A 27,892-nucleotide genomic window follows, 5' to 3' on the forward strand; every position below is an offset into this window, starting at 1 on the left:
GACACTTCCGGGAAGAAGGCGCTTGGATCGGAAGGAATGCTGGGAGAAGTAGTCTCTTTCGTCTCTAATTAACTCTTTGTGGTCTCCTGCATGCTGAACGTCTGAAATCGCGCTGGCCTGTCTTTGGTCCATGTGCGCATCTGCATTTAAATCCGTCATAACTTCCTCTTGGCTGAGAGGGAAGATAGCTGGAAATCCTGCCCAGAGGTTTCTCCCAAATGCTCTTTAGAGGGCGCCGCTGAAATAAAACCCGCCTTGTTTTCTAAGCTTTCTTGATGGAACGCGTGTAAGGGAAGGAAGCCGGAAGTGTTTATTGCTTGGAGATCGGCCGGACGAGGAGGGTGTTTAGGGGCGTCATGGCGGATCCAGCGGAGGAGCTCGCCAAGCTCGAGTATCTGTCGCTCGTTTCCAAAGTTTGCACCGAGCTCGACAACCATCTGGGCATCAACGACAAGGATCTAGGTGGGTCTCTTGGACTGGAGAGGGATGGAGGGAAGCCAAGGCTTCAGTGGGGCATCGTGGGTATCTATGAGGCGTCTGATGGATGGTCCCCTTAGTCTGCCTTCACCACCTTATTTCTTCCCCGGCCTTCGCGCAGTGAATTCTTGTGGCGAAGCTCCTTGGGTCTCTGTATTTCCTCCCACGGAGCTTATGTTTGTCTGATTACGGTCTTGTAAGGTAGATGTGCTTTTTTCATTTACTGGAGAAAATCTCAAAAATGAGGCTTCTTTTGCTTCAGTTGGCTCTGAAGGAGGGGATCTGTAAAAGAATCTGACGTGTTGTTAAATCACTGCATTTTGAGCATGTTAACAGTTTTCCTAGGACAGACAGAATTGTATGTTGTCCTAAATCAATAAAAAATTCTGGGTTTTTTATGTTTCATTTTATTCTCTCTCCCTCCTTCTCTTTCCCCCATATATTATATAAATAATCAGTCTGCATCTGTCTGTCTGTCTGTCTATCCTTATGGCACAAAGAAGTTAGAATAGGTCCTGCATCTTTCCATATGTCAACTTGATTAATTATTTTAAACATTCTCTCTCTTTTATGACACAAGCTGTATGGATTGCTTGTTTTGTTATTTTGAGTTATTTTGTATCAGTAGTATGTATGCTCTATTTATATGTTCTAGCTTATATTAATTGTGATGCTCTGGTTCTGTTAACAATGGCAGAGGGGGAAGCAGATATTAGCTATCCCAATTTAAGTATTTAAGGTGTCCAAATTTAAATTTTTAAGAGTACTGTTAAAATGCTGACATTTGTAGATGATGTAGATCATTTGAGATGGTGATGAATCTGCATATAGACTGGAGGTTGAATAACTGTCCCTTTGGTGCAGTGGAATAATCTGTAGCTTGAACACACTTAAAACTGCAGGTGCGATAGTAGATTTTAGGAGGAGCCCTCCTATTTTATCACCTCTTACAATATTAGACAACACAATATCAGCAGTCAAGATCTTCTAAGTTTCTGGGTTCTATAATCTTCTACAATAAGGATTTAAGATGGACATTAGAATAATTAAAAAGGCACAATAACGCTGGGATCGACAAACCCAGGCGCCTGGTCGCCAGTGGCGCCTAGAAAATGTTGTCTGGCGCCTAGAAAATGTTGCCTGCTGTACTGTATGTATACAGTATATTTTTCCCGCCTTGTGTTTACGCCCAGAAATGGTACATCTTGGCTTCCGTAGCTCCGCCCATCAACCTCGGAGCGAGCTGCTTTCCCAGCGTCCCCTGCGCTTGCGTGCGTCTCTCCCTCCCCCCCTTGCCTCCATTCCGCCTCCTACTCGAACCCCTTCACTCCCCCCCACCGCACACAGACGCTCCGATCTTGGCCGCTCACCCGCCTTCGGAGAGAAGCGGAAGCCCCTCCCCTCCCGGCGTGAGGTTTTGTTCATTCCTCCTCCGGCCGCGTGCGCGGTGACTTCCGACCAGTAACCCCTCCTCCCCCCTCCCCCCCTCACCCGCGTCCCCGGCCCGGTCTCCCTTTCCTTCTTCTCTGTTTCGGTTTCTGACTAACGGTCTCCCCTCGGATCCCGACGGGAGTACAGCAGAGCCGGCTCGGCGGAGCCAGGCCTGCGCCGGGGGGGAGGGGGTGAAAGCGATGTCAGGTGGAGACTCGGCAGCTGCCGCGGCCTCCCCTCAGCCGTTGCCCTTCTCGCTGCCCAAGCCTCCCCCCCTGATGCAACTGAACCCCGGCGAAGGCGTGCGTCCTGTGGGACCTCCCGGGCCGGAACAGTCGCCGAAAAGCGCTCGCATGGGTGGCCGGCCGGACTGGCCTGCCGGGAAACCCGTTAGTCTTCTGGCGCCTCTCCTTCCGCCGCGCGGGGAACCCGAACCGCTCCTTCCCTTCGGGCCAGTAATCTCAACCACACCGGACTACGGTGTGGTTGAGATTACTGCATTGGCTCATCATTTTCGTAAACAGCTATCTCCACCTGAAAGTGATGACCAATGCATTCACTCACTCCTCAATGAGTGGTATGAGTTTAAGGTCCTTGGAAAAGGAAAGAAACTGTGTGAGCTTCTGGATTTGGCACTCTCCAACACCGAGAGATTTCCAGTTCTGGGAAACCTGTTGTCGATTGTAGCGGTGCTCCCTGTCTCAACCTCATGTTGTGAAAGAGGATTTAGTTTGATGAACATGGTCAAAAATAAATTCAGATCAAGGATGCAAGAAGAAAGTTTAAGTGACTTGTTTATGATCACCATGAATGGGCCATCTGTGAAGGCGTTTGATCCTGCCAAGGCTGTGGACCACTGGTACTTCAGCTCTAAAATCACAAGGCATGTTCATGGCCACAAAACGCAAAGTGAAAAACACTAGAATGTTGCCTAAAATCTAAAATATCAAAATATAATATTTATTATCTTTAAAAGTAAAATGTTGTTTATAACGTTTGTAATGTTTTTTTTGTTAAATTAAAAACCAAGTTTGCTTAAAAAAAATTCTGGCTCCTAAATTTTTTGGCTGGCTCCTAGATTCTGAACAACTTTGTCGACCCCTGCAATAACGAATGTTTTTCCTGTATCAACTCAGAAAGCTCAGGCTGTCCAAAAACTGCTGATACAGTTTTACAAAAGAGTTATTGATTCTGTCATTTGTACTATAGTTGTCTGATTTGGCACATCAACCAACCAGGACAGTTATAGACTTCAACAAATGCATAAAAACAATTGCAATTAGGCTGCTTTCCATTGAGGACTTGTATACAGCACAAGTCAGAAAGAGGGCTGAGAAAATATATACAGACCCCTCACATCCTGAACATAAACTGTTTCAGCTCCTCCTCTCAAGATGCCACTATAAGGCATTGCATGCCAAAACAACTAGACACAAAGAGCTTTTCCCTTGTGCCATCGCTCTGTTAAACATTCAATTCCCTGTCTTATACTTAAGGATATTTACCCATATAATAGAGCTGTATTGTTTTTTTTTCTTCTCATCTTTCTATTACCATCTCCTATTGAGCTTTAATGACATCACTTTGTTGTTTTATGTTATGATTTATGAATCATCACTTTGTTGCTCACATGTATTCTGAGAGCTTATGTACCGGAGACAAATTTCTTGGTAGTCCAATCACACTTGGTCAATTAAAAATATTTTATTCTATTAAGTTTTTGGTCCCAAGGAAGTGAACAACATCCACAAATCTTTGAATCTGTTTACATCCATGTCCTTCCTCAATGGTTAAGGCTTCCTGTGAAACATATAGTTATATCCATGTCATGGTGATTTTGTTCTTGAGTGAGTGAGTAGTGCCACTAACAATTAAGGAGAAGATAGTTCATCCCAGCCTCAGGAAACTATAACTAGACCAAATGCTCCTGGAGAATTCTTGCCCTTCCATTCTTGGTGAAGAATGTTAAAAAAGTGGTCAGGATGGGACTTCAGAGAACCCTGGAAGAAGCTGGTTATCTAATCACCTTTCATCAGGGTTCAAGACCTGGGTGTAGGAGACATTAATTGCATTTTATCATCTCTGGAGAGAATAACAGAATAACACTTGGAAGGGACTTTGGAAGTCTTCTGGTCCAATCCCCTGTTCAAACAGGATAACCAATAGGGCCTATACCATTCTAGAAAAGTGACTTCCCAGTCTCTTCTTAAGAGTCTCCACAGAATGGAGCATGCACAACTTCTGAAGGCAAATTGTTCCTCTGGTTGTTGGTTCTGCTGTTAGGAATTTTTTCCTTAGCTGTAAATTGGAATTCTTGATTAATTTCCATCCACTGCTTCTTGTCTTGCCTTGAGGTGCATTGGAAAGTGCATTGTGGCAAGAAATATCTGCTATTATGTCACCCTTAGCCTTTCTTTTCACTAGACTAGACATACCCAATAACTGCAACCATTCTTAATTTTTTAACCTCCAGTCCCTAATCATCTTTGTTGCTTTTTTCTGCACTCTTTCTAGAATTTCAACATCTTTTTTATAATATGGTGACAAAAACTAGTTGCTGTATTTTAAGTACGGTTTGACTAAGACTTTATGAAACAATATTATTACTTCACATGATCATGATTCTATCTCTTTCTTACTACAACCTAGGATTGCATTGGCTTTTTTTGTCTCCTGCTGTACACTTCTAGCTCGTATTTGATTGTCTAATAGGACTCCAAAATCCCTTTTCAAGGTTACTGCTATTGAGCCAGGTTTCATCTAATTCAGTGATAAATACATTCTGCCCATCCTTGTTCTCTTGGCAATTTTCAGTATACTTGATCATGCTATGCTATTCAAGATTCTGGTTATCAATTATTAAGCTACCGTATTTTTCAGAGTATAATATGCACTGGAGTATAAGATGCACCTTAGTTTTTGGGGAAGAAAATAGGGGAAAGGAGTCTGCTTACCAGATATTCATCTGGCTAGCAACCTTAGTGTGGTCAGCTTCAGCACATTATTTTATCCCCTGGTTATGGCTTTAAAAAAAAACCTTATTTGGAGAGAGTAACAATGAAAGAGCTTGCAAGCCAGTAAGAGCTGGGAACATTGTTAGCACCTGGTTAGCGCTGGAAAGAAACATTGGAGCAAGTTAGAGCAATAAAAAATCTGCAAGGACAGGGCTTGGAAAACATTCTTAGCAGAGAGTAACAATGAAAGAGATTTATTTATTTATTTATTACTTGGATTTGTATGCCGCCCCTCTCCGAAGACTCGGGGCGGCTCACAACATGTAAAAGACAAATCATAAGTAATCAACAATTTAAAATTTTAAAGATTTAAAAAACCCCACAAACTAACAGACTCATACACAAGCATACCATATATAAATTCAACGTGCCCAGGGGGGGGGGGATGTTTCAATTCCCCCATGCCTGACGGCAAAGGTGGGTTTTAAGAAGTTTGCGGAAGGCAGGAAGAGTAGGGGCAGTTCTAATCTCCGGGGGGAGTTGGTTCCAGAGGGCCGGTGCCGCCACAGAGAAGGCTCTTCCCCTGGGGCCCGCCAACCGACATTGCTTAGTTGATGGGACCCGGAGAAGGCCCACTCTGTGGGACCTAATTGGTCGCTGGGATTCGTGCGGCAGGAGGCGGTCTCGGAGATATTCTGGTCCAGTGCCATGAAGGGCTTTAAAGGTCATAACCAACACTTTGAATTGTGACCGGAAACTGATCGGCAGCCAGTGCAGACTGCGAAGTGATGGTGAAACATGGGCATACCTGGGTAAGCCCATGACTGCTCTCGCAGCTGCATTCTGCACGATCTGGAGTTTCCGAACACTTTTCAAAGGTAGCCCCATGTAGAGAGCATTACAGTAGTCGAACCTCGAGGTGATGAGGGCATGAGTGACTGTGAGCAGTGAGTCCCGGTCCAGATAGGGCCGCAACTGGTGCACCAGGCGAATCTGGGCAAACGTCCCTCTCGCCACAGCTGCGAGATGTTGTTCTAATGTGAGCTGTGGATCGAGGAGGATGCCCAAGTTGCGGACCCTCTCTGAGGGGGTCAATAATTCCCCCCCCAGGGTAATGGACGGACAGATGGAGTTGTCCTTGGGAGGCAAAACCCACAGCCACTCCGTCTTATCCGGGTTGAGTTTGAGTCTGTTGACACCCATCCAGGCCCCAACAGCCTCCAGGCACCGGCACATCACTTCCACCGCTTCGTTGACTGGGCATGGGGTGGAGATGTAAAGCTGGGTATCATCGGCATATTGATGATACCTCACCCCATGTCCTTGGATGATCTCACCCAGCGGTTTCATGTAGATGTTAAATAGCAGGGGGGAGAGGTCCGACCCCTGAGGCACCCCACAAGGGAGAGACCTAGGAGTCGACCTCTGTCCCCCCACTAACACCGACTGCAACCGGCCAGAGAGGTAGGAGGAGAACCACTGAAGAACAGTGCCTCCCACTCCCAACCCCTCCAGCCGGCGCAGAAGGATACCATGGTCCTTATTGCAAGCAATAAGAGTTGGGAACATTGTTAGCATCTGGTTAGGGCTGGAAAGAAACTTTATTTGGAGCAAGCAATGAAAAAAATTCTGCAAAGACTTAGGGCTTGGAAAACATTCTTCACAGACAGTAACAATGAAAGAACCTGCAAGGTAAGAGCTGGGAAGATCGTTAGCACCTAGTTAGGGCTGGGGGGGGGGGTGAAGCTTCGAAAAAAGCTGCATTCGGAGTACAGTATAAGATGCACCTGACTTTTCAGTCTCTTTTAGGGAGGAAAAAGGTATGTCATATTCCGAAAAATACGGTATTCATAGCATAGAACCAGATTATTTGCACCACTGCCTCTTCTTCCTATCACCTTTAGAAGTCTATTCTATCAAACAGTATCATGTAATGGTACTCAGAAAATGTGCCTTCTCTATTATTGTGCCTGTCCTATAGAACAGCATGCTCCCAATCTTGACAGTCTTTTCTAAGACTGAAGACCTGGGCTAAGATAGTAGTGGGCTTATTTTAATGGAAATATTTGTGTGAATTAGGAGTCAAGTTAAGATGATGTTTAATTGGCTTTTTAATTATTTCCTTACTGTTTTCAAATGATTATTGGCTACTATTACTCACAACGGGCAGCCATAAAATTAAATATATAAAGTATAATTGAGTATCTACATAATTTCAGCATAATAATTTCTCTTAATTTTTTCTGTTCACAGCTGAATTTGTCATCAGTCTTGCAGAGAGAAATACAAACTTTGATACTTTCAAAACAGCTCTGATGAAGAATGGTGCTGAGTTCACAGTAAGGAATTTTGAAGATATCAAGTGGTATATCAGAAGTACATGATCTGAGGCTCCCAAATACTTGAGTACAAGCTCCAGAGATATTACCAAATTGTAACCACTAATATTCTATGAAAAGAAAATAATTCAATATATAATAAAAATATTCATATTAACAATATGCAAAGTATGTCTGTTCCCTTACTTCCTTAAGGAGGTTCTTATCAAGCCATTGAAAAGTCAAAGGTGCCATCAACCCCCCAAAAATACAGTACAGTACTGCTTTAGGGAGGGATGTTGGCCCCAAGTCTTCGGATAGGGACGGCATACAAATCTAATAAATCTTAAGCTTAAATCTTAGTGCTATTAAACTTTATTTTTAAAAATTGCAGCCTCTAGAAATGTTGTTTTCTTTTTCTTTCTTTATCATTTTAGGACTCCCTCATCAGCAATCTACTCCGTCTTATACAGACAATGCGGCCTCCTGCAAAAGCTTCCACTAGCAAAGGTTAATATTTTTTGCCATTCATCAGTTGTAAGACACATGGATTCTTATGGACATGGGTTAATTTGTTTACCTGAGAAAATAAAGTTGTAATAAAAATTAAAAATTGATTTGAGTCATTGAAATTGTAAAATTTTAAAATAAATGGGACAGACAAACTTGTCTTATATGTTTAGAGGCCAAAACAGATAATGGGGTAACTACACCAATTATTTTAAGGACAATTGTTCTCATGTTATTTAATCTTGCAAAAGACCCTGATCTGCTGCCATTGCTTGCAGACTTTCAATGAATGATTCCTTGATATCCCAAGCATTTGATCTTGTTAAAAAGAAGATAGCCTCTTCAAATGAAAGATGTCTTCAGTGCCTTTCCAGAGATATATGATACAATTTAACCAGACTATATAAATGAAAATATAATTTTCCACTTTGTGAAATTGTGATATTTTAGTAGGACAGTAGAGCTTTTTGAGTGGCTTATTCCTAATAGTGACTAGATTACAAGTCTCTCTGGAGATTTTCAAAGTCTGTGAATAATTGAGTACACACTTTATCTCATAAATAGCATTTTTCCTATCCTGATCCCATTAGCCAAGCTTTCCAATATGACTAGTGAAGTCATATGCAAGCAGGAAGGAAAATAAAGACTATTTTTCAAATAATTTTAAAAAGTAGAAATGTGACGTAAGAAAAATACATTTACATTTATTGGGTTTTTGTTTTGTTTTTTTGCTATCATTAGATATTATTAAACCAAAAACAGAAAAAGATAAGCTGAAGGACTTGTTCCCAGCCTTGTGTCGACCAGATAATCCCATGGTGAGGGTAGGTGTTTGAGTTTCCTTTTTTACTGATAAATACATTGAGGGTAAAAAAAAGTTGGGAACACTTACTTACTGATAGTAACTAGGACCAGGGATTCTGTCATTAACTAACATTTCATAAGTTGGAAAAACACATGACTGTGCCACTTAGCAGTGGCAGTTACAACAGTCCATCATTAAACAAGGACTGCAGATTGTTAAGTATGGACCTTCCTTCTACATTTCTGGGTGCTTCCCCGTTAATTTTGCTTGTGGGAAGCTGGCAGGGAGCATCACAAATTGCAATAACATAACTGCAAGATTCCTATTCCTTCTGAAGGTTTTTTTCCAGCCCTAAGTCTTTGCAGGCTTGTTTTCCATCCTACTCCCTCTGAAAAAGCCTAACAAAGTGTTAACGATCTTCCTGGCTTGCAGCATTTATTTTTATTCCTACTTTCTCTGGAGCAGTTTTCCTGCCCTAAATCTTTGCAGGCTTGTTTTCATTCCTACTCCCTCTGAAAAAGGCTTTTTCACCCCTAACCAGGAAATAATATAATGTGCTGAAGTTGAACAGACTAAGGTCTCTAAGCTAGATGAATACCTCGTAGGTAGATGCTTTCCCCTATTTTTCTCCCCCAAAAGTAAGGTGCGTCTTATACTCCGAAAAATGTAGTATGTCTTGTTAATTTCTAATGTCAAAGAGTTACTTGGAAATTAGTTTGTTAACTTTATGTATTTACTTAATGGGGTTTAGTTGATTGTCTAACTTTGCACATTTGATGCTGCACTGTTGACATAGGATTAAAAACACAAAACAAAATAATAAAAATGTAAAATACAAAACCCTTGCAATCCCTACAGCCACTCAGGCTAAAATGTAATTGAAAACATGTTTTTATTAATAATGTATTTATATGCTGCCTGACTCCCAGTAAGAAGGCCCTTTTCAATCGTCTGCATGATTTTCAAAGCTTTACAAAAGGGCAGCAGGGTTGGATCTATCCAAATATTGGGCAATTTGATTTTCTAGACGGCAGATACTATGACAGTTAAGCTACCCTTTCTGGGTCCTGATTGGTGGTATAGTTTCATATGGGAGATCCAAAGCCTGCCCATCTAGTTGGATCTTCTGAAACGATCTGAGATAGATGATTACTTGGCCTTTTAACAAAATGCTTGTGAAGATTTCAAGATATGACAACTAAATAGCATACGTAACATATTTAAGGGGGGAAAATAAAAAGATAATTGAAAGTTGTAGGCAGATTTATCATAGTTTGTTGTTATCTTAGAAAAGTGAACTGCAACTTGATTTGACTACTGTCTACTCCCATATTCTCAGTATTATTTGTACCAGATTGTATTTATTAACGATGATGTTACTTAATTGGTGACTCACTGCATTTCTGAAAATGAAATCTTTGTATGGAAATGTCACATAGCTGTGCCCCAAAACAAAAGTTTCTAATATTTCTTTCCCAAGACTACATGGCAACTGCCATCATATAGATTTAAGAGAATTGCTGAGAGAATATTTTCCTGCCCTAAAGACTCTTTCTTCTTTTTGAATAGACCATGCTGGATGAAGATGATGTGAAAGTGGCTGCCGATGCTCTACAAGAGCTAGAAGCTTTAATGCCATCTGTGGGAAGGCAGGAAAAACACCGGAATAGTGAAGATCAGTAAGTTCCTTTTGTCTTATTTCTCTCAGAAAGAATTTTTTCACCTTAAAAATTATATATTATCTAGCTTAATATTTTTATATTACATGAAGCATCTTTTCAAAGAATTGCAAATAGATTAGCGAAAATAGGTATGTAGTCTGTAGTAAAGATGGTATACAAGATTTGGGTTTTATTTCTGTGTTTTTAATAGCCATCAATATTCTTCTGTTAGTAGCTTTACATCAAGTGTCTGTTTGATGTGGCAGTAGCCAGGGTGGATTGACCTTGTCCATCAGCCAATGAGGACTGGTTAAGACTAGGAACCAGGAGACTGACTCCTAACCTCATGTCAAGTACAAAACTGACTTGTGCCAATCATTCTCAGCCTCCCAAAAGGAAGCAGTGGCAAATCACTTCTAAAATCAGGAAAACTGCAGGGACTTGTCCAGGCAGTAGCCAGGGATTAAGAATTGACTTAAAGCACACACACACAAACTTTCTATTGCAGTGGAACCAAATCGTACCTGGTCTCTTGCTCACTAATGTCTAATGACATCTAAAATAAGAAGCAGTTTTTGCTTGTTTTCTCTCTGTATTCCAAGTATTATAAAGTCACAATTGTTATAAATATATCTGATGCAACAACAAAAAACATAAGAGCAAATAACATTGTGGAAGAATAAAGCAGTCTGCAAGCAGTAGTGATATTGAGATCCATGCAACCATCTTTAAGTTGTACTGTAGTGACTGGCACCTAAGTAGAAATGAACATAATTTTAGTATGTTTTATTGATAGAGCCAAGAAAAAGCATAGGAGTCGCAGTCGTAGTAGAGATCGAAAGCGAAAACGAAAATCATCATCTCGTTCCCGGACACGGGAACGACATAAGGGTAAATCCAGATACCGCTCCAGGAGCAGAAGTCCTAGCTGGGACCACAAAGAAAGAGAGAGAGCTGGAGAGAAAAGCAGTGAAAGATGGAGGGATAAGCATGTGGACCGCCCTCCACCTGAAGAGCCTTCCATTGGTGACATCTACAATGGCAAAGTTACCAGCATCATGCAGTTTGGGTGTTTTGTTCAGCTTGAAGGACTCAGGTAGATAATGTCATTGTTTCCCTATTCTGCTGAGAATCGATACAGTTTAAAAAGTATTATAAGTTAGGCAATGTTTTAAGTGTATTTAGTGTAGTCTAGCCATTGCTACAATTATTTGAATTTTTATGATCTCATGTACCATATATTGTATATATTAACTCCTGAAGAAAGATTTTATGTTATTTTTAAGACTTGTTTGCCAGTTTTTTTATAAAATCGCCTTACATTTTAACTGAAATCATTAGCCAGTAGTAAGGAAAGTTATGAAGGAGTGAATTGCTTTTTCCAAATGTTAAAGGATTAATTTTAAGCAACTTTTTTAAGGTTAAGAATATAAATAAAACATGTCAGCTAATAGTATTACTATAACAAACTTCATGAATTTTGTGCAGGAAGAACTTTAAATTTCTAAAATACTTTGTGCTTTTGGTACTAGAAAACAGCACTGAGTTATTCCTGCTCCTCTTCTTATGACTTATTTCCTCTAGGAAACGCTGGGAAGGACTGGTCCACATCTCAGAATTACGTAGGGAAGGAAGAGTTGCTAATGTGGCTGATGTAGTGAGCAAGGGCCAGCGGGTCAAGGTCAAAGTACTCTCCTTCACTGGGTCAAAAACTAGCCTTAGCATGAAAGTAAGTCAGACCCCTCTATTGTCTGTTATATAATTTGACTTTTACTCTGCTGACTTTTAGATCTGTTTGGATTTCAGTTTCTCAATGGAATAGAAGGGATTGAGTAAAATACAGAATACAATAAGTACAATTAGAAAATATTGTATGACAGCTATGACATTTTGACATCAGAAACAAATAGAAACTTAACTTGATTTTTAGTCATAGCTCTTTTGTATTTCCCGCTAGTTGTGAAATGTTAGAACAGAATCTCTTATTTATATGACAGATTTATGTGCTGCATTAATCACAACTTTAAAAATGAGGGTGTAGCTTTTTTATCCTTTTTGGAAATAATGGCTTTTTGAAAATAATGGCAGCATTAATTATTTAGTTCAGCTTATTTCTCAAACTATTTTTTTAAAATTGAGTTATTGTAAGAGGAATTTGGATTGTTTAAAATGGCTAGTGGCAGTACATTTATTTAACATGATCTTGAATTTATGGCTTAGTTGGGATGTATAAGTAATGTCTAAAACTCTTGAAGTACACATTTCAGAATGTGCTGTAGATGACTTTGAATCTTGAGTTTTAAATAAACTATATCACTAAGATGAATATTAGGAATTTTGATATAAAAAGTTGGACTGTTAAAGTGAGTTGTTTAAATAATTTTAAATATATTTCTTAGCATTTTAAGATTCAGAAGGAAAAACCCTCATATCCATCAGATATCCCAAATATTATTTTAAAAAGACTGTCAAGCTCCTTAATCTCTCCTCTCTTGTTGCATTATAAATACTATTTTATTAATAATAAAAGAAAGAAGAAAATGAATAAAGTGCAATTTATGCTACTCCAAAGCACTCTGCGAGTTTACAGGCCAAGATTATCACAAATTATTATCTAATTATATAGCTACAACCATAGAAGCCCCTGCTATTTTATGTTATGTGATGCAATTGTGGTCACTGTTAGACAGGTTGTAAATTGCTCATCTGGGAATATGAGCAATTCTTGCAGATTACAAAACTGAACTCTCAGTGCCCTTATACAAATGTAAATTCTTATTATACTATGGAACGGTCTCCCATGCCTGTATTAGGACGTAGATCAAGAGACAGGAGAAGATTTGAACCCAAACAGACGTCGCAACCTCATTGGAGAGTCCGAAGAGACAGCCATGAGAAATCCAGACAGGCCCACTCACTTATCTTTGGTCAGTGCTCCTGAAGTAGAAGATGATACGTTAGAACGAAAGCGTCTCACTCGTATTTCAGATCCTGAAAAATGGGAAATTAAGCAGGTAAATAATTTTCATTATGAACTATGCTTTGATGTTATTCTATAGTTCAATGAGATAATTGACCTGTGCATATATTTTTATTTGTCTTGTTCGTTTTTCTTTGATTTTGTAAAAACAGAACGTTTTGCAATTGCCAAGCAGCCTATGGAATTCGGACCTGATAGCTAACAAAAAGCCCAAGATTTTAATGTTTTTTCTGTTAAATAGATATTTGTATTTCCTCCTGTGGATACCAATGCAGGCTTTTGAGTCACTTTTTCAGCAAACTAGATATTAGCTATTCCAATATGAACCAATGGTCACTTTCATATCCTGTGATTCTGCCCTAAACTGTCAGCTGACCATGAAGCTTGGCATTGTTTATTATCCTCTAATAAAGCCATTTAGTTTAACTATTGCAGTATATGATAAAGATGCTAATTTTATTTGAAGCTCTATTTATCATACTTTACATTTTTATATGCAATTTAGCATTCAGTATAATTTTTAAAATTCTCTATAATTTGTGAGTTAAATAGTGGATTGAAGGGCTTACTATTATGCAAATTAATCTTTGTCTTGTTTAAGGCCACCCAGTCCTTGAGTCTACATTCCCCTTCATCAGGTCCCCTCAGGATTTGGGCCTCTTCTGCACTCTCCCATCACCCATCGTGTACTTGTCATTTGAAGATCTCTAGAGCTCTATAACTCATGTTGGGGTAGAATGGCAGGCCACTCCTTCCCTCAGCATTTCTGGGCCATGTAGCCATGCCAATTCAGTGTTTGTGCTGTGCAGACTGTGCTATGGAAACAGAGAGGCTGCTCACTGAAATTTCAACTGCTTCTGGGACATGGTCACGCAGCCATCCTTCCCCAATGTGAGGCCTGGAGCTCTGGAGATTTTCAAAAGGAGAGTGTGCAATCTGTGACAGGAGATGGGAGGAGGCCTGCGACCTGAGGGGACCTAGTGGGCCTGCTCCCCATATTCTGTCCAAGAAGCCAAGGCTTGCAGGACAGGATGGTGGGGAAGATTTGCGGAGGGTGCTAGAGTGTCCCTGTGGAGACTTTGCAGTGGCTGTAACTTCGATAGGGGGTTATTAATAGTTGTTGGGGCTCCTCTTTTAACTTCAAACAATTGCTAAGCAATAGTCATAAGTTGAAGATGTATGCAGTAAGTCATCTTGAGAAATCCTCCTCTATTCTAGGTTGGTATAGTACAGTGATGGTGAAACTTTTTTGGCTCAGGTGCCAAAAGGATGTGCACAGACACGATAGCGTATGTGCGTATGCTCACACCCATAATGCAATGCCCTCCCCCTGCACGTACTCTGCAGTTCAAGCGGGGTTTGCCACTCCCGTTGCTACCGGTGCGCTGCAGCTCCAGCGTGCGAGTTTGTCCAAGTGAGATTTTGCTTCTGCGCATACACAGGAAGCAAAATCTTGTGAGGGGACACATGCACGTGTGAGATTTTGGTGGGTTTTTTGCTTCTGCGGAAGCAAAACAATTGCCGAAATTTCATACACGTGCGCATCCCTTTGCAAGAATTTGCATTCTGCACAGAAGCAAAATCTTGCATGGATGCATATGCGGATCCACATCTCTGGCGTGTGGAGCTCCTTGTGCAGCTCCATTTTTGCTACTGGTACGATAGCATTGACTGTACCGGTAGGAACCCACTACTGCTGTGGTTCCCACACACATGTGCACAATCCCTGTGCTGCCTCTTGTGCATGAGTACAGGCCTCACTGAAGGCTCCAGATTTCCAGTAGGCCTGTTGGGCTGTTTTTCGCTCTCCCCAGGCTTCATGAAAGCCTCCAGAATTGACCCATTTTTTGCTGTCCCCGGGCTTCAGAATATAGCAAAAAATGGCTGGAAAAAAAAGCACGAAAATCAACTGGAGCTGACAATATGGCAATGCCTCATGTCCCCTCAGATATGGCTCTGTGTGCCACCTATGGCACGCGTGCTGTTTGAGATACTTCATACTCCTTTGAAATGAAATTGAACAGGTGATAACAAAGTCTGGGTAGCTTCCTTAGCTGTGATATTTTTTTATATTAAAACTCTTTCCTAGATGAATCTGGGATTTATGTTGCTGCTATACAGAATTAAGATAATTTATTGCATTTTTCAAATATTCATTGAAGGAAATAACACAGAACAGTCCCAAAATGACGCATCCTCAGATTGGTAAAGGGAGGCGCCATGACAATTTCATTATAGTTACTATGATTCTTAGCAGTTCTATGATAGATTCTATGTCAGTATAAAAATATGAACCATTTGCCTCACTCCCAGATGATTGCTGCCAATGTGCTTTCCAAGGAGGAATTTCCTGACTTTGATGAAGAAACTGGAATCTTGCCAAAAGTTGATGATGAGGAAGGTAAAACCATGATAGATCTAATAATGGTCTAGATATGATGCATCAGTAATGGTCTATTACTTAATTATTTCTCAAAGTGGTTACTTTCTTTGCTCCTCATTTGTGTTGAATTTGGGAATGCTAATTCAAATTATTTTCAGAAGATTGCTGTCAATCTACTTCTATTCAGATAATTCCTTAAAATAATTTCATGTTATGGAAGAGAGATTGTTCTTTCATAATCTTTGTATCTCCAGCAATCCAGAATCCAGAAATATAGGTTGTATTGAAATAAAATTATGGAGGGGCTGTTCAGCAATAGAAAGTAATGTTTTACCACAAGTATATGATAGTTAGCTTTGTATGTTGGTAAATAAAAAGAGGAGGAATTGCTTCGCATAATTAAGAAGCTTTAAATTAAAATGAAGAGCTGAATTTAATTTGTTATTCTAGATGAGGATCTGGAAATTGAATTGGTAGAGGAGGAACCACCATTTCTGAGAGGTCATACAAAACAGAGCATGGACATGAGCCCCATTAAAATAGTGAAGGTAAAGAAGTACTGTCCTTGGGTCTTTCCATAGAAATGGGGATGTATGTTTGGAATACTGGATTCAGATGGGTTTGTGAAAAGTTAAAATCCATTTGGTATCCAAAGTACAGTAGAACAATGAAGAGCACTGAAAGCAAATTAATACTCTTCCCCATCATATTCTTCCGTATATGTATGCAAAGCATAGTATCATTTTTCCCTTATCAGTGATCCCTTGATTATCGCGGGGGTTACGTTCCAAGACCTCCCGCGATAATCGATTTTCCGCGGTATAGTGGTGCGGAAGTAAAAACACCATCTGCGCATGCGCGCCCTTTTTTCCATGGCCACGCATGCGCAGATGGTGGAGCCGGGGAGCGACGAAAGTGCGGAGGCTGGCAATGGTTGTATTTAATGTCGGCCACCCGTAGGCACCCGCCCGTTCGCCCGCCCGCCTGCTCGCTCGCCCGCCGTTCGGGGGGGAGAGATAGAGAAAGAGAGAGAATGACAGGAAAGAAAGAGAAAGAGACAGAGAAGTGATTCTTGGTGATGACGTATGATGTCATCGGGTCGGAAAAACCGTGGTATAGAAAAAAAACCGCGGAGTATTTTTTAATTATTATTTTTTGAAAAACCGTGGTATAGCGTTTCGCGAAAATCGAGACCGCGAAAATCGAGGGATCACTGTATATCAGTTCCAGGAATCTCAGCAGTTCATCTCTTTTTAATTATTTTTGTTAATGGCCACTAACAAAATACTAACTAACATTAGTTAAACAAATAAGCATTAATTCTGTTTTCTGACTTTGTATTCAAACTTTGTCCTCTTTCCTGTTAAAATTGTGTATGGCTGTCAAGTTCTCCTTGCTTTTTTCCCTATTCATTTATGTTTTGGTTGATGGTTGAGAATCAGTCAGGATCAGATTCAGGAAATCTGAAGAAAGAAGTAAGACAATATTTTATTGTTGATTCCAGAATCCTGATGGCTCCCTATCTCAAGCAGCCATGATGCAAAGTGCACTTGCTAAAGAGAGGCGGGAACTGAAGCAAGCCCAGAGGGAAGCAGAGATGGATTCTATTCCCATGGGACTCAACAAACATTGGGTGGATCCCCTTCCAGATGGTAATCCCAAACCTTTTTTCAGTATTCTTTGTCTTCTACAAACAATTTATTTGAAACTATCTAACACTCATTTATTCCAAATTTAAATACACACGATATGGTAGGAAATCTGCTTGACAAAACAGTTGTTTCTAGTTTGTGAAATTGACCAGTATTTCTCCCCCCCCCCCTTATTAGTCTACTATGAAATAAAATTTCAAAATAATACAGCAACACAGTGTAAGAGATTTAAAAGTGGTATTAATTTTATTAGGTTGAATTAAGCTTGTGATTTTTTAAAGTAATTAGTATATAGGTGGCTATATGCCTATGCATACACAAATACTTTGAGTCATGACTAGTTTCTCATTCCTTATTATTAAGAATTGTTTTTCCCATTTATTTCCACATACATAGAAAAAATCATTTATATTATCATGTCTATCTCCATGCTCAGTTCAGAAATGTAAATTAAAATATCCCTGCAGGTGGGTTTCTAGCACCTGATTGAACATATCCACTTGTTAATTAGTTGTAACATTGAACTTTTGAAATCAAGATGCTTGTGAATTGGATCTGAATAGCATCTTTATTCACTATTTTTCTTAATATGATCTCTATCAAAATGCAGAATATCTTACTGGTTGGCTAGGTCATTCCAGGAAACTGAAGGGCCCCATTTAGTTACGTTTTCTCTTTGTCCTAATTATTGTTCAGGGAAGTCTCTCCATATGGATATGGCAATAGCACTTAGACTTATATACCGCTTCATAGTGCTTAACAGGACTCTCTAAGCTTGTGATGGTGAACCTATGGCAAGTGTGCCTGAAGTGGCACCTGGAGCCATGTCATCTGACACGTATGTTGTTGCCCATTTGTCTTCCAGGTTTCTAGTGTGCATGTGTGTGCGACAGTCAGGTGGCCTTTATGCGTATGGCAGTGTCGGAAACTGGAAGAGCTGGCCTTCCGTTTTCCTGCATGAGCATGCACACTGGCCAGCTGATCATGATGCACACATACGCACCAGAAATCCGGAAGACTAGCTGGCGCATTAGACACTGGAAGTTCATTTTTGGGTGTGCGCATTTGCCCTGGGCAGCTCCTTTTCCGGGTTGTGGTCCAGATGAGCCCCTGCGCATGTGCTCCCTTTTCGGAATTCGTTGCTGAAAAGGTTCATCATTGCTCTAAGTCAGCATATTGCCTCCAACAATTTGGGTCCTCTTTTTACTGACCTCAGAAGGTAAAATAGAATAGTATTGCTCATTCATCATCATCCACAATTCCATTCAAAAATTAACAAAATAAGAAGAACGTAGTGTTCCCCCTTCATAATTATTTTTGAGCAAGGAAAGGGGGTGGATATTACATTTGCTGAGAAAAATACAGGGAATGAATGGAGATGTAAACCGCAAGCTTAGCTGCCATTGAAGAGAGATAGTTGGAGAGGTGCTCATCTAGTGAAGACAACTTTTTTGTAAAACATACATGTTACTTTTCTCACTTTCCTTTCCTCTTCAGCTTCCCTTGCCAGCTTTGCCCCTATCTTTTATCTTTCAAGTGCTCCTATTCATTCAAATTATCCTAGTTGCATCATACTTTTCCCCCCATTTCTGATGGAGGGATATATTTGTAGGCAATAGCAATAGCACTTAGACTTATATACCGCTTCACAGAACTTTACAGTTCTTTCTAAGTAGTTTACAAAGTCAGCATATTGCCCCCAACAATATGGGTCTTTATTTTATCCACCCCAGAAGGGTGGAAGACTGAGTCAACCTCCAGCCTAGTTAGATTTGATCTGCCAAATTGCAGGCAGCTGGAATCAGCAGAAGTAGCCTGTAATACTGCACTCTAGCCACTGGGGCACTGCAGCTCAACACAGCTCAGGCAAACAAATACAGTGGTACCTCGGTACTCGAACGCTTTGGTTCTCGTACATTTCGGATAATGAACAAAATTTTCGGCAAAAATTTGCTTCAGTATCTGAACAAAAATTCGGATACCGAACAGCCAGAGAAAATGTTTTTCATTATCTGAAATGTTACCGCCGGGGGCTGCTGCAATCCCAGCAGCTTCAGGAGGCTGAGGAGCTCTATAAGAGCTCCAAGCTGCAGGAAGGGTGGGGGCTGCTGCAATCCTGGCAGCTTCAGGGGGCTGAGGAGCTCTATAAGAGCTCCAAGCTGCAGGAAGGGTGGGGGCTGCTGCAATCCCGGCAGCTTCAGGGGGCTGAGGAGCTCTATAAGAGCTCCAAGCTGCAGGAAGGGTGGGGGCTGCTGCAATCCCGGCAGCTTCAGGGGGCTGAGGAGCTCTATAAGAGCTCCAAGCTGCAGGAAGGGTGGGGGCTGCTGCAATCTCGGCAGCTTCGGGGGGCTCCTTTCCTCATTGCTTCCTCTTATTACCTGTAAGCAGCTGCAAAAACTTTCTCCTTCCCGGCGGCGGCTTCCCTTCGAGTAGCAACAGCGCCGGGAACGTCACGTGATGAAGGGAAGCCGCCGGAGCCATCTCAGCAGTTGCTGCTGCTCCAGCAGCTTCCCTTCATTACGTGACGTTCCCGGCGCTGTTGCTCCTCGAAGGGAAGCTGCTGCCGTTGCAGCCGCTGGGAAGAAGAAAGTTTTTACAGCTGCTTACAGGTAATAAGAGGAAGCAATGAGGAAAGGAGCCCCCCGAAGCTGCCGGGATTGCAGCAGCCCCCACCCTTCCAGAAGCTTGGAGCTCTTATAGAGCTCCTCAGCCCCCTGAAGCTGCTGGGATTGCAGCAGCCCCCATCCTTCCTGCAGCTTGGAGTACCAAATTTATCCCATTGGAAATAAAGAAAATAGATTTAATCGGTTCCCAGCGAGTTAACGGGCTGGGAACCAATTAAATCCATTTCCATTCTTTCCTGTGGGATAAATAAATTCAGTACTCGACCAAATCGGTTCTCGACCACACTTCTGGAACAAATTGTGGTCGAGTACCGAGGTACCACTGTATTATATTTCTGTGTAACTGAGACAATGATTAACAATAGGCACATGGAGAGTCAATTACTTTTAACAGATGTTCTGTTTCAAGATTTCTGACAAACACACACAGTATTTTAGAAGCAGGAATATTGCAGTTTAGACAGATAAGAGCAGACAGGAATGTGATTCAAATGCCTAATATAGAGTGCTTGTCAGAAGAGAGTCAAAGACAATCCAAGAAGCAATAATGTCCTAGCTTAATAACCAGTTGTTTAGCAACTATTCGAAATTATGACAACTCCCCCAAGGTACCTGCCATTTGGGTCAGGCATTCCGATGGCCGCTCTCCCCCTCCCCCACCTGACTGCATTTCAGCTCACCTTTACAATTGCAGTATTCTCCAGGGATGTGACACAATTTACAATACTTTTTGTTGAGAATTGGCCTTCTGTTCCTGATGCTGACAGTTTTGAAACATAGGCTCAGATGGTGCAATATTTTTGGATTCAAGATCAGAATCAGACTCTAATACTTTATTATTATAATGGCATAAATAAATAACAATTATTTTTTTTAGTTGGTGTTAATAAGTTAATAAAATTTCTTTCTTGGTCCTTCTCTTTTTTGAAATTATTTTGCTTCTGGCAGATGTATGTGCATACATTTACATTTACATATATGATACTATATATCTCACAAATATTGAGTAGAAAAGAATTCTAGTATTGGCTTCAGCAGAATTTGGAGATTTTTCATTGGTAAGACTGGGTATTGCACAATTTTTTTTATTGTGATCTTACAAATCTTTTTGGATTACAGATTATCTAAAATTCAGGATTGTCTCCCATTCTGTCAAATACAATTTAGAATCTCATCTAAGTGAGGGATATTCAGAATAAATGAAGCAAACCAACATATAATAGAAATCTTCTCAATATAGTTCTGTTTGTTCTTGATATGATGACTATCCCTTTCTAGTGCATCGCATCAATTGTTTTATGTTGCAATATGGATTTATCTCAGATTCATAGTTTTTCTTCCTTTCTTCCCAGTGGATGGAAGGCAAATTGCGGCCAACATGAGGGGTATTGGCATGATGCCCAATGACATACCTGAATGGAAGAAGCATGCTTTTGGAGGCAACAAGGCTTCTTATGGCAAAAAGACGCAACTGTCAATAATTGAACAGCGAGAAAGTCTTCCAATTTTTCGTCTGAAAGATCAACTCATCCAGGTAAATCTTTAAGAAAAGCAGTTGACTTGAATCATGCTAATCATTAAATCCAACATTCTGCCTGTCCTAGTAATCTAATCTGGACATACATTGAATTTTACTTATTCTTTGAATCCTGCATTCAAAAATCCTGAAATAGGGATTTTTAAATGTAAGTATTTAATACATTATTTTCATTTATCCAAAATGCATTTAGTGTGTGATAATATCTGGCTCACATTTGAGTTGAGATGCTAAGCAGGTTCATGTCTTACATGAATGGAAGATCACTACAGAGAAACTGGGCTATACACTAGGAAATTAAAAAAAATCTAGAAATAAACAGAAGGGAAACAAAAAAGCTATGCATTGTTTTCAGGACAATTGTGTTGATGTATCCATGATATCAGCAGAATGAAGCTTCGTTCAAAGGAAACTTGACTTTCTATCCGTTAAATATTTTTGCTCTTTTTTTACCAAATATCCAAGCTCTCAGTAAGACAGTAATGAAAAATTTCTGACAAAAAGCACACATACATACATACATACATATGCCTTTTGTCAGATATTTTTCATTACTTTCTTACTGAGTGCTATATCAGTGGTGAAATCCATGTTTTTCCCTACTGGTTCTGTGGGTGTGGCATGGTGTACTTGGTGAGTCTGGCAGGGGAAGGATACTGCAAAATCTCTATTCCCACCCCACTCTGGGGTCAGCCAGAAGTGGTATTTTCCAGCTCTCCAAACTACTCAAAATTTACGCTACTCCTTCTGTTGCAAACTCTGTCCTTTCTGACATTGTTTAGCCAGAATTCCCAGGTGCTGTTGGTGCAAAAATTGTCAGTTGGAAACTTCAGGTTTCTTTACCCCATGGTTAAGTTAAGTTAGTCTAAAATTTCAAACTATTGTACAGCAGATTTGATCATTGAAAATTCTGCCCAGATTTTCTTGTATTTTTCAGTATGGTCAATTTATTTTTCCTCTCTTCTTCTCGCTAATAGTTAGAACCAATTAGATCTGTAAGATGAATAAACAAATTCCTCATTTTGCTCTGACACACTCAAACTTCTACTTGTTTGTTTTATGCACTGTGGAGGCTATTGATTTGATTTTAAAAGCAAACACCACCAACCAGATTCCTCCTGAACATCCATTCTCTTTAAAATGAGATTATTTCAATGCTTCACTCTATTTTTTTCAGGCAGTTCATGATAACCAGATTCTGATTGTCATTGGTGAGACCGGCTCTGGGAAAACTACACAGATCACACAATACCTTGCTGAAGCTGGCTACACCACCCGTGGGAAGATTGGATGCACTCAGCCTCGTCGAGTGGCTGCCATGTCTGTTGCTAAGAGGGTCTCAGAAGAATTTGGTTGTTGTCTAGGACAAGAGGTAAGATGTATTCTACTGTTTTGTGAATTAATTTTGCAATGTACTGGAAAAAAGAAGGAATATAACAAGATATTGAAGAAGCAGCTGTATTTAAACTGTTTTCAACAACTTTATAGAAGCTATATCACTCACTCTACATTAGCCACGACAATCTCCTTGAACTTTATAGATAGGAGAGTTTACTCCTTAGAATTTAGATCTGGGCCTGTACATAGTAATCAGTTTTCTTTCTCAGAAATGTATTCCCCATTTGTTGGTACCTGCTATTTTGAAAATCATGCAGCTTCATTTAGTTAATTTGAAGGAAATGTATGTTTTGTTTTCTGCATTTGCTTATTTTGAATGTATTCATTTACATAATTTATTTCAATTTTTTATGCAAAACATGAATACCTTATTTTGTGAAAATTGCTGTGTAAATATTTAATCCCCCCCAAAATTTTTAAAGACTGCAAACCTTAGTTGTTTCAATAACTATAATTTCTGAAATTATGTAGTTCTTTGATTATGAAATTTACATAAATTGATGAAGCATGTTGTTAGAAAATAAGATATACATCTGTAATCTAAATCCCAACTATTCAGAAAAAAAAGAAAAAAAACATTGAGTAGCAAAGTGTATTCTGTGTGAGAACTCATTTTCATGCTCAGAAGTAAGTCCATATCCATTACCAAAGATAGAAAAAGATAGAAACCCAGTCTCCCTAAATAGGGATGGCATATGATGTGTAGCAGTTGCTGGAATTCTTTCAAGATGGCATCTTTAGTTTTTTTCACAATAAAACTACTGACTTGAATTTTTATGTTCTTGGAATTCTATTATTGATCTTTCTGCCCTGTCAGTTGAAGATGTCTGCTATCCCGTGGGGCTAAACACCCACTAGTTAGTGGGTGTTTGCAACTGGCCAGGCTTACTAAAGCAGTCATGTTGTAAAAGACAACTTTCATCCATGTAGTAATTTCTATAAGTGGGTCCACAACGAAGTCTTGTCCATAACAAAGTCTTTAATTCTAGATGTACTACCAAGCTAGAGGCTGGCTGTCCTTGTTTTGTTTGTAACTCCTGCCTCCAAACTCTAACAGTGAAGGAGTTCATCGTTGATATGCCTTTTGCTGTATTTTTTGAAGGTTGGTTATACTATCCGATTTGAGGATTGCACTAGTCCTGAAACTGTAATCAAATACATGACAGATGGAATGCTGCTTCGTGAGTGCCTCATTGATCCGGATCTGACACAGTACGCAATCATAATGTTGGATGAAGCCCATGAACGCACTATACATACTGATGTACTCTTTGGTCTCCTGAAAAAGGTATGAACTCTTTCAAATCAGCCGCAATACTAAAATAATGAAGCAGAAAATTTCTCAAAGAAAGCAAAGCAGGCAGGTTTGTCCTGAGGTTCCACCACATATTAATCCTTCTGTTTATCATCTTCCTCTTTTTTTTTATGTACCCCATTTTTTTTTCTGCAGACAGTTCAGAAGAGACAAGACATGAAATTAATAGTGACCTCAGCTACATTGGATGCAGTTAAATTCTCTCAGTATTTCTATGAGGCTCCTATCTTTACCATTCCTGGTAGGACATACCCAGTCGAGATTCTCTACACCAAGGAACCTGAAACGGATTACTTAGATGCCAGTCTGATTACAGTCATGCAAATCCACTTGACAGAACCTCCAGGTGAGCCATGGCATGAGAACGATGTTGAGACTTTCTCTAGCCCTAGACTTTGCTTTCAAACTTGGAAAATATTCAATACATTCAGTGTAATTATATTGGCCATATACGTTACGTTGAATTTGATTTCAGTTTAATTAAGATTTGAACTGGCCCAGTACAGTTTTACAATCTCTCTTCATTCTCCCTCTCAAACATTCCAAAGTTTAAAATGGGCCGGAGACTGAAAGATTTAGCATGCTTGCTTCTGTAAAAGCCTTTTATTGTCTAAACTCTTTTAGCTTGAAATTCCTTTTCCTTTTATACTGGTTAAGTCAGAATGGGATTTTCACTTTTAATAATAAATGTACAAGGTTTGGCCTCCAGTGGAAGCTATAAAGTGGAAGCTATAAATAGATTTGTATGCCGCCCCGAGTCTTCGGAGAGGGGCGGCATACAAATCTAAGTAATAAATAAATAAATAATAAATAAAATTTTTATAGTGAATAAACCTTTTCCATGAGATAGATATGTAATAACTCTGATAAGACAAGCTTTCTTGCTCTTGGGAGCCTAAATTGCCATTTCTAGTACAAAGAGTTTTAATTTTTATGGACAAAGTAATTCCTGAAGATATATCTGCTATTAATTTAGACTCTTTTTAACATTGTTGGATTTCATTGGCAATCACAAACCTAGATACTACATAATTCTGATATGGTTAAATGAGAACTTTGCTTAAATACAAACACATATCTAAACTAGCTTATATATTAAAAAGGAGAATTATTCAATATGTTACTAAAGAATAAAAGCAGAATTTCTGTATAAAGTTACTGGATAAAGAAGCAAAATTTTACATAAGTTTTTAAAGAGGGAAATGGAAATTTCAGGAAAAATCATATTATATAAAATTTTATTTATTAAATTTATTTACTGCCCATCTTGCCAAGGCCTATTCTTACCAGTATATTTTCCCCATCCATAGTTGCAGCATATCTCCTAATTTTAAATTTCTTCTAACTGATTTACATAACGGTTATTGATTAGTCAGCAGGAAAACAGGTACCATGCTCTGTTTAACGTATCAACTTCATCTAATTTTCCATCTTCACTCAGCAAAAAAGCATCTATCATCATGTTTCGTTTATTCCTAGACGATCTACAGTTCCATTATTCAAAACAAATCATTAAAATTTTACTCCAATTGTCTACTTTTTAATGTAGTCTCACAACTTTAAAAGCCACATTTGCTTTTATTTTTATAAAATATTTTATAAAATATAATATTTTTATAAAGTCAAACTGAAAAACAAATCTGAAATCTCACACCATTGTCTCTTTTCTTCATTGTAAGTGTTGTTTTTAAATTGGCCAGACTATGATTTGCTTTTCTTTCACGCAGGAGACATCTTGGTGTTCTTAACTGGCCAGGAAGAAATTGATACAGCTTGTGAAATTCTCTACGAGCGAATGAAGTCCCTCGGCCCAGATGTTCCTGAGCTGATAATTTTGCCTGTTTATTCAGCACTGCCTAGTGAGATGCAGACACGAATCTTTGATCCGGCTCCCCCAGGAAGTCGAAAGGTATCTCTTCCCACATGTGTGGTTTCATTTTTTGATTTTGTTTTTGCTGGATGGTTGTTATCTTCCAATATATTTTATTTTATTTTATTTTATGTACGTTGAGAGCATATGCACCAAGACAAATTCCTTGTGTGTCCAATCACACTTGGCCAATAAAAATTCTATTCTATTCTATTCTATTCATATAATGTAATTAATTAATAATCACATATTTTCTGGATCAGGGGGTCTATTGAGCATCTTGTTCTCAAAAGTGAAATGTTTCTTTGAAACCTGTTAAAAGGTTGACAGACATTTTCTGATTCCTATTGTCTTTTTGTTCTATAAATATGAGAATTCACAACCATTCCATTAATGGGGGGAAGGAGATGTTAGTCTTGTAATTTGTGGAGGACGTTTACAATTTACTACTCTGTTTAGATCAGGGGCGGATTCCTATTACTGCTGCTACTGGTGCGCTGTGTGTGCAGCTTTGGGTCTCTTGCACGTGTGAGTCCTAGCGGTTTTTTCCATCTGCGCATGCGCAGGAAGCAAAATCTCGCAAGGGGACGTGTGTGTATTAGATTTCAGGGATATTTTTGCTTCCGTGCATGCGCAGAAGCAAAAAAGTGCCAAAATCTTATGCACATGCGCATCCCCTTGCAGCACATTTACAGAAGCAAAAACAGCTGGGATGCACACACACACAAGATGTGAAGCTGCATGCACAGCTCAACAATTGGTACCATGTGCCATCCTTTACCATACCCAGTGCTGGTGTATACAGTAAAAAATTGCTTATTCTGAAAAGAAATATGAATATGCATGCAAGCATAGATGTGTGTGTGCATGTGTGTACATATATATATATTCCCACTTCTTAAAATTTCTTTTTTTCTTTCTTCATTATGTTTATTAATCCCATTAATGTTGGACTTGATATTTTCCCTAACACATTTTTTTTAAATCTATCACAGAGGAGACTTTCACTTCTTAAGCTGCTTCTTCCAATTTTATTTTAATTAATTTAATACTTAGAATTTTTTTGTTTTGAAATAAGATACGGCAGTTCTGGGCAATGTGTCCATCTATTTGTATGTTTGTGTGTGTGTGTTTATTAATCAAATTTATCATCCATCTCATCAAAGGCAACTGGGTGCTGCACAAAAAATGGGTAAAACCATAGAAAAACTTGATTGCAATGTATGCTATCCAGTTGGCTTCAGCAATATATATATGCAGCTTGCAAAAGCCAGTGGGGGAGGTGGGGAAGCTTGTTAAAAGCCACGCAGGAAAAAGCTTTGGAAAGGGGAAAAAGAGAGGGGGGAAGAGAGGGGGGGAAGAGGGAAGAGAAAGAGAGAGGGGGGGAGGGAAAGATAAATGATACTACAAAAGTTTTTCTTTCTTATTAGAAGCTCTGTAACGGAAGTCTTCCAACTAGGCAACTTTAAGATTTGTGGACTTTAACTCCCAGAACTCTCCAGCCAGCATAGTTGGGAGTTGAATTCTGGGAGCTGAAGTCCACAAGTCTTAAAGTTGCCAGGTTTTGGGACCCCATCTTTAGGTGTGCTGGCAATATAACAGGACATTCCGTATTTATTAAAATAATTTATATTTCATTTTTCCACAATCAGAATGATTTGCAATAAAATATGAAACTTCCACTTAGAAAAGGAAAGGAAAGGCAGAAAGGCATGGAACAGGAAAGGGGGGGAGGGAAGGAAGAAAAGGAAAGGGAAGGAAAGGAAGAAAATGAAAGAAAGAGGAAGGGAAGGAAGGGGATGGGAGAAAAGGGAAGAGGCTGAAGTACAGTGATACAGTGATCCCTCGAGTTTCGCGATCTCGATCTTCGCGAAACGCTATATTGCGATTTTTAAAAAAAAATTAATTAAAAAAAAAACCACTTCCGCGTTTGGCTTCAGGACTCAGCTGGGAAGCGGCGCGGCTGTTTTAAAAGGT

General features: G+C 39.6%; 1 protein-coding gene across 1 annotated transcript in view; it reads left to right on the forward strand.

Annotated features, from left to right (window-relative positions):
• The first annotated feature begins 20 nt into the window (after positions 1-20).
• Positions 21-27,892, forward strand: part of DHX8 (DEAH-box helicase 8) — a 40,280-nt gene continuing 12,408 nt past the window's right edge. The window contains exons 1-16 of the mRNA XM_070729258.1: positions 21-462; positions 7,116-7,201; positions 7,618-7,690; positions 8,432-8,514; positions 10,065-10,174; positions 10,953-11,252; positions 11,741-11,885; positions 12,970-13,170; positions 15,450-15,537; positions 15,970-16,067; positions 17,024-17,171; positions 21,148-21,329; positions 22,510-22,704; positions 23,833-24,018; positions 24,181-24,391; positions 25,773-25,954. Of these exons, the coding sequence (XP_070585359.1) occupies positions 357-462; positions 7,116-7,201; positions 7,618-7,690; positions 8,432-8,514; positions 10,065-10,174; positions 10,953-11,252; positions 11,741-11,885; positions 12,970-13,170; positions 15,450-15,537; positions 15,970-16,067; positions 17,024-17,171; positions 21,148-21,329; positions 22,510-22,704; positions 23,833-24,018; positions 24,181-24,391; positions 25,773-25,954 (2,394 nt within the window). The 5' untranslated portion in view covers positions 21-356. The remainder of the gene's footprint in view (positions 463-7,115; positions 7,202-7,617; positions 7,691-8,431; positions 8,515-10,064; positions 10,175-10,952; positions 11,253-11,740; positions 11,886-12,969; positions 13,171-15,449; positions 15,538-15,969; positions 16,068-17,023; positions 17,172-21,147; positions 21,330-22,509; positions 22,705-23,832; positions 24,019-24,180; positions 24,392-25,772; positions 25,955-27,892) is intronic.

This window comes from Erythrolamprus reginae, chromosome Z (genome assembly GCF_031021105.1).
Source record: "Erythrolamprus reginae isolate rEryReg1 chromosome Z, rEryReg1.hap1, whole genome shotgun sequence".
Taxonomy (NCBI): domain Eukaryota; kingdom Metazoa; phylum Chordata; class Lepidosauria; order Squamata; family Dipsadidae; genus Erythrolamprus; species Erythrolamprus reginae.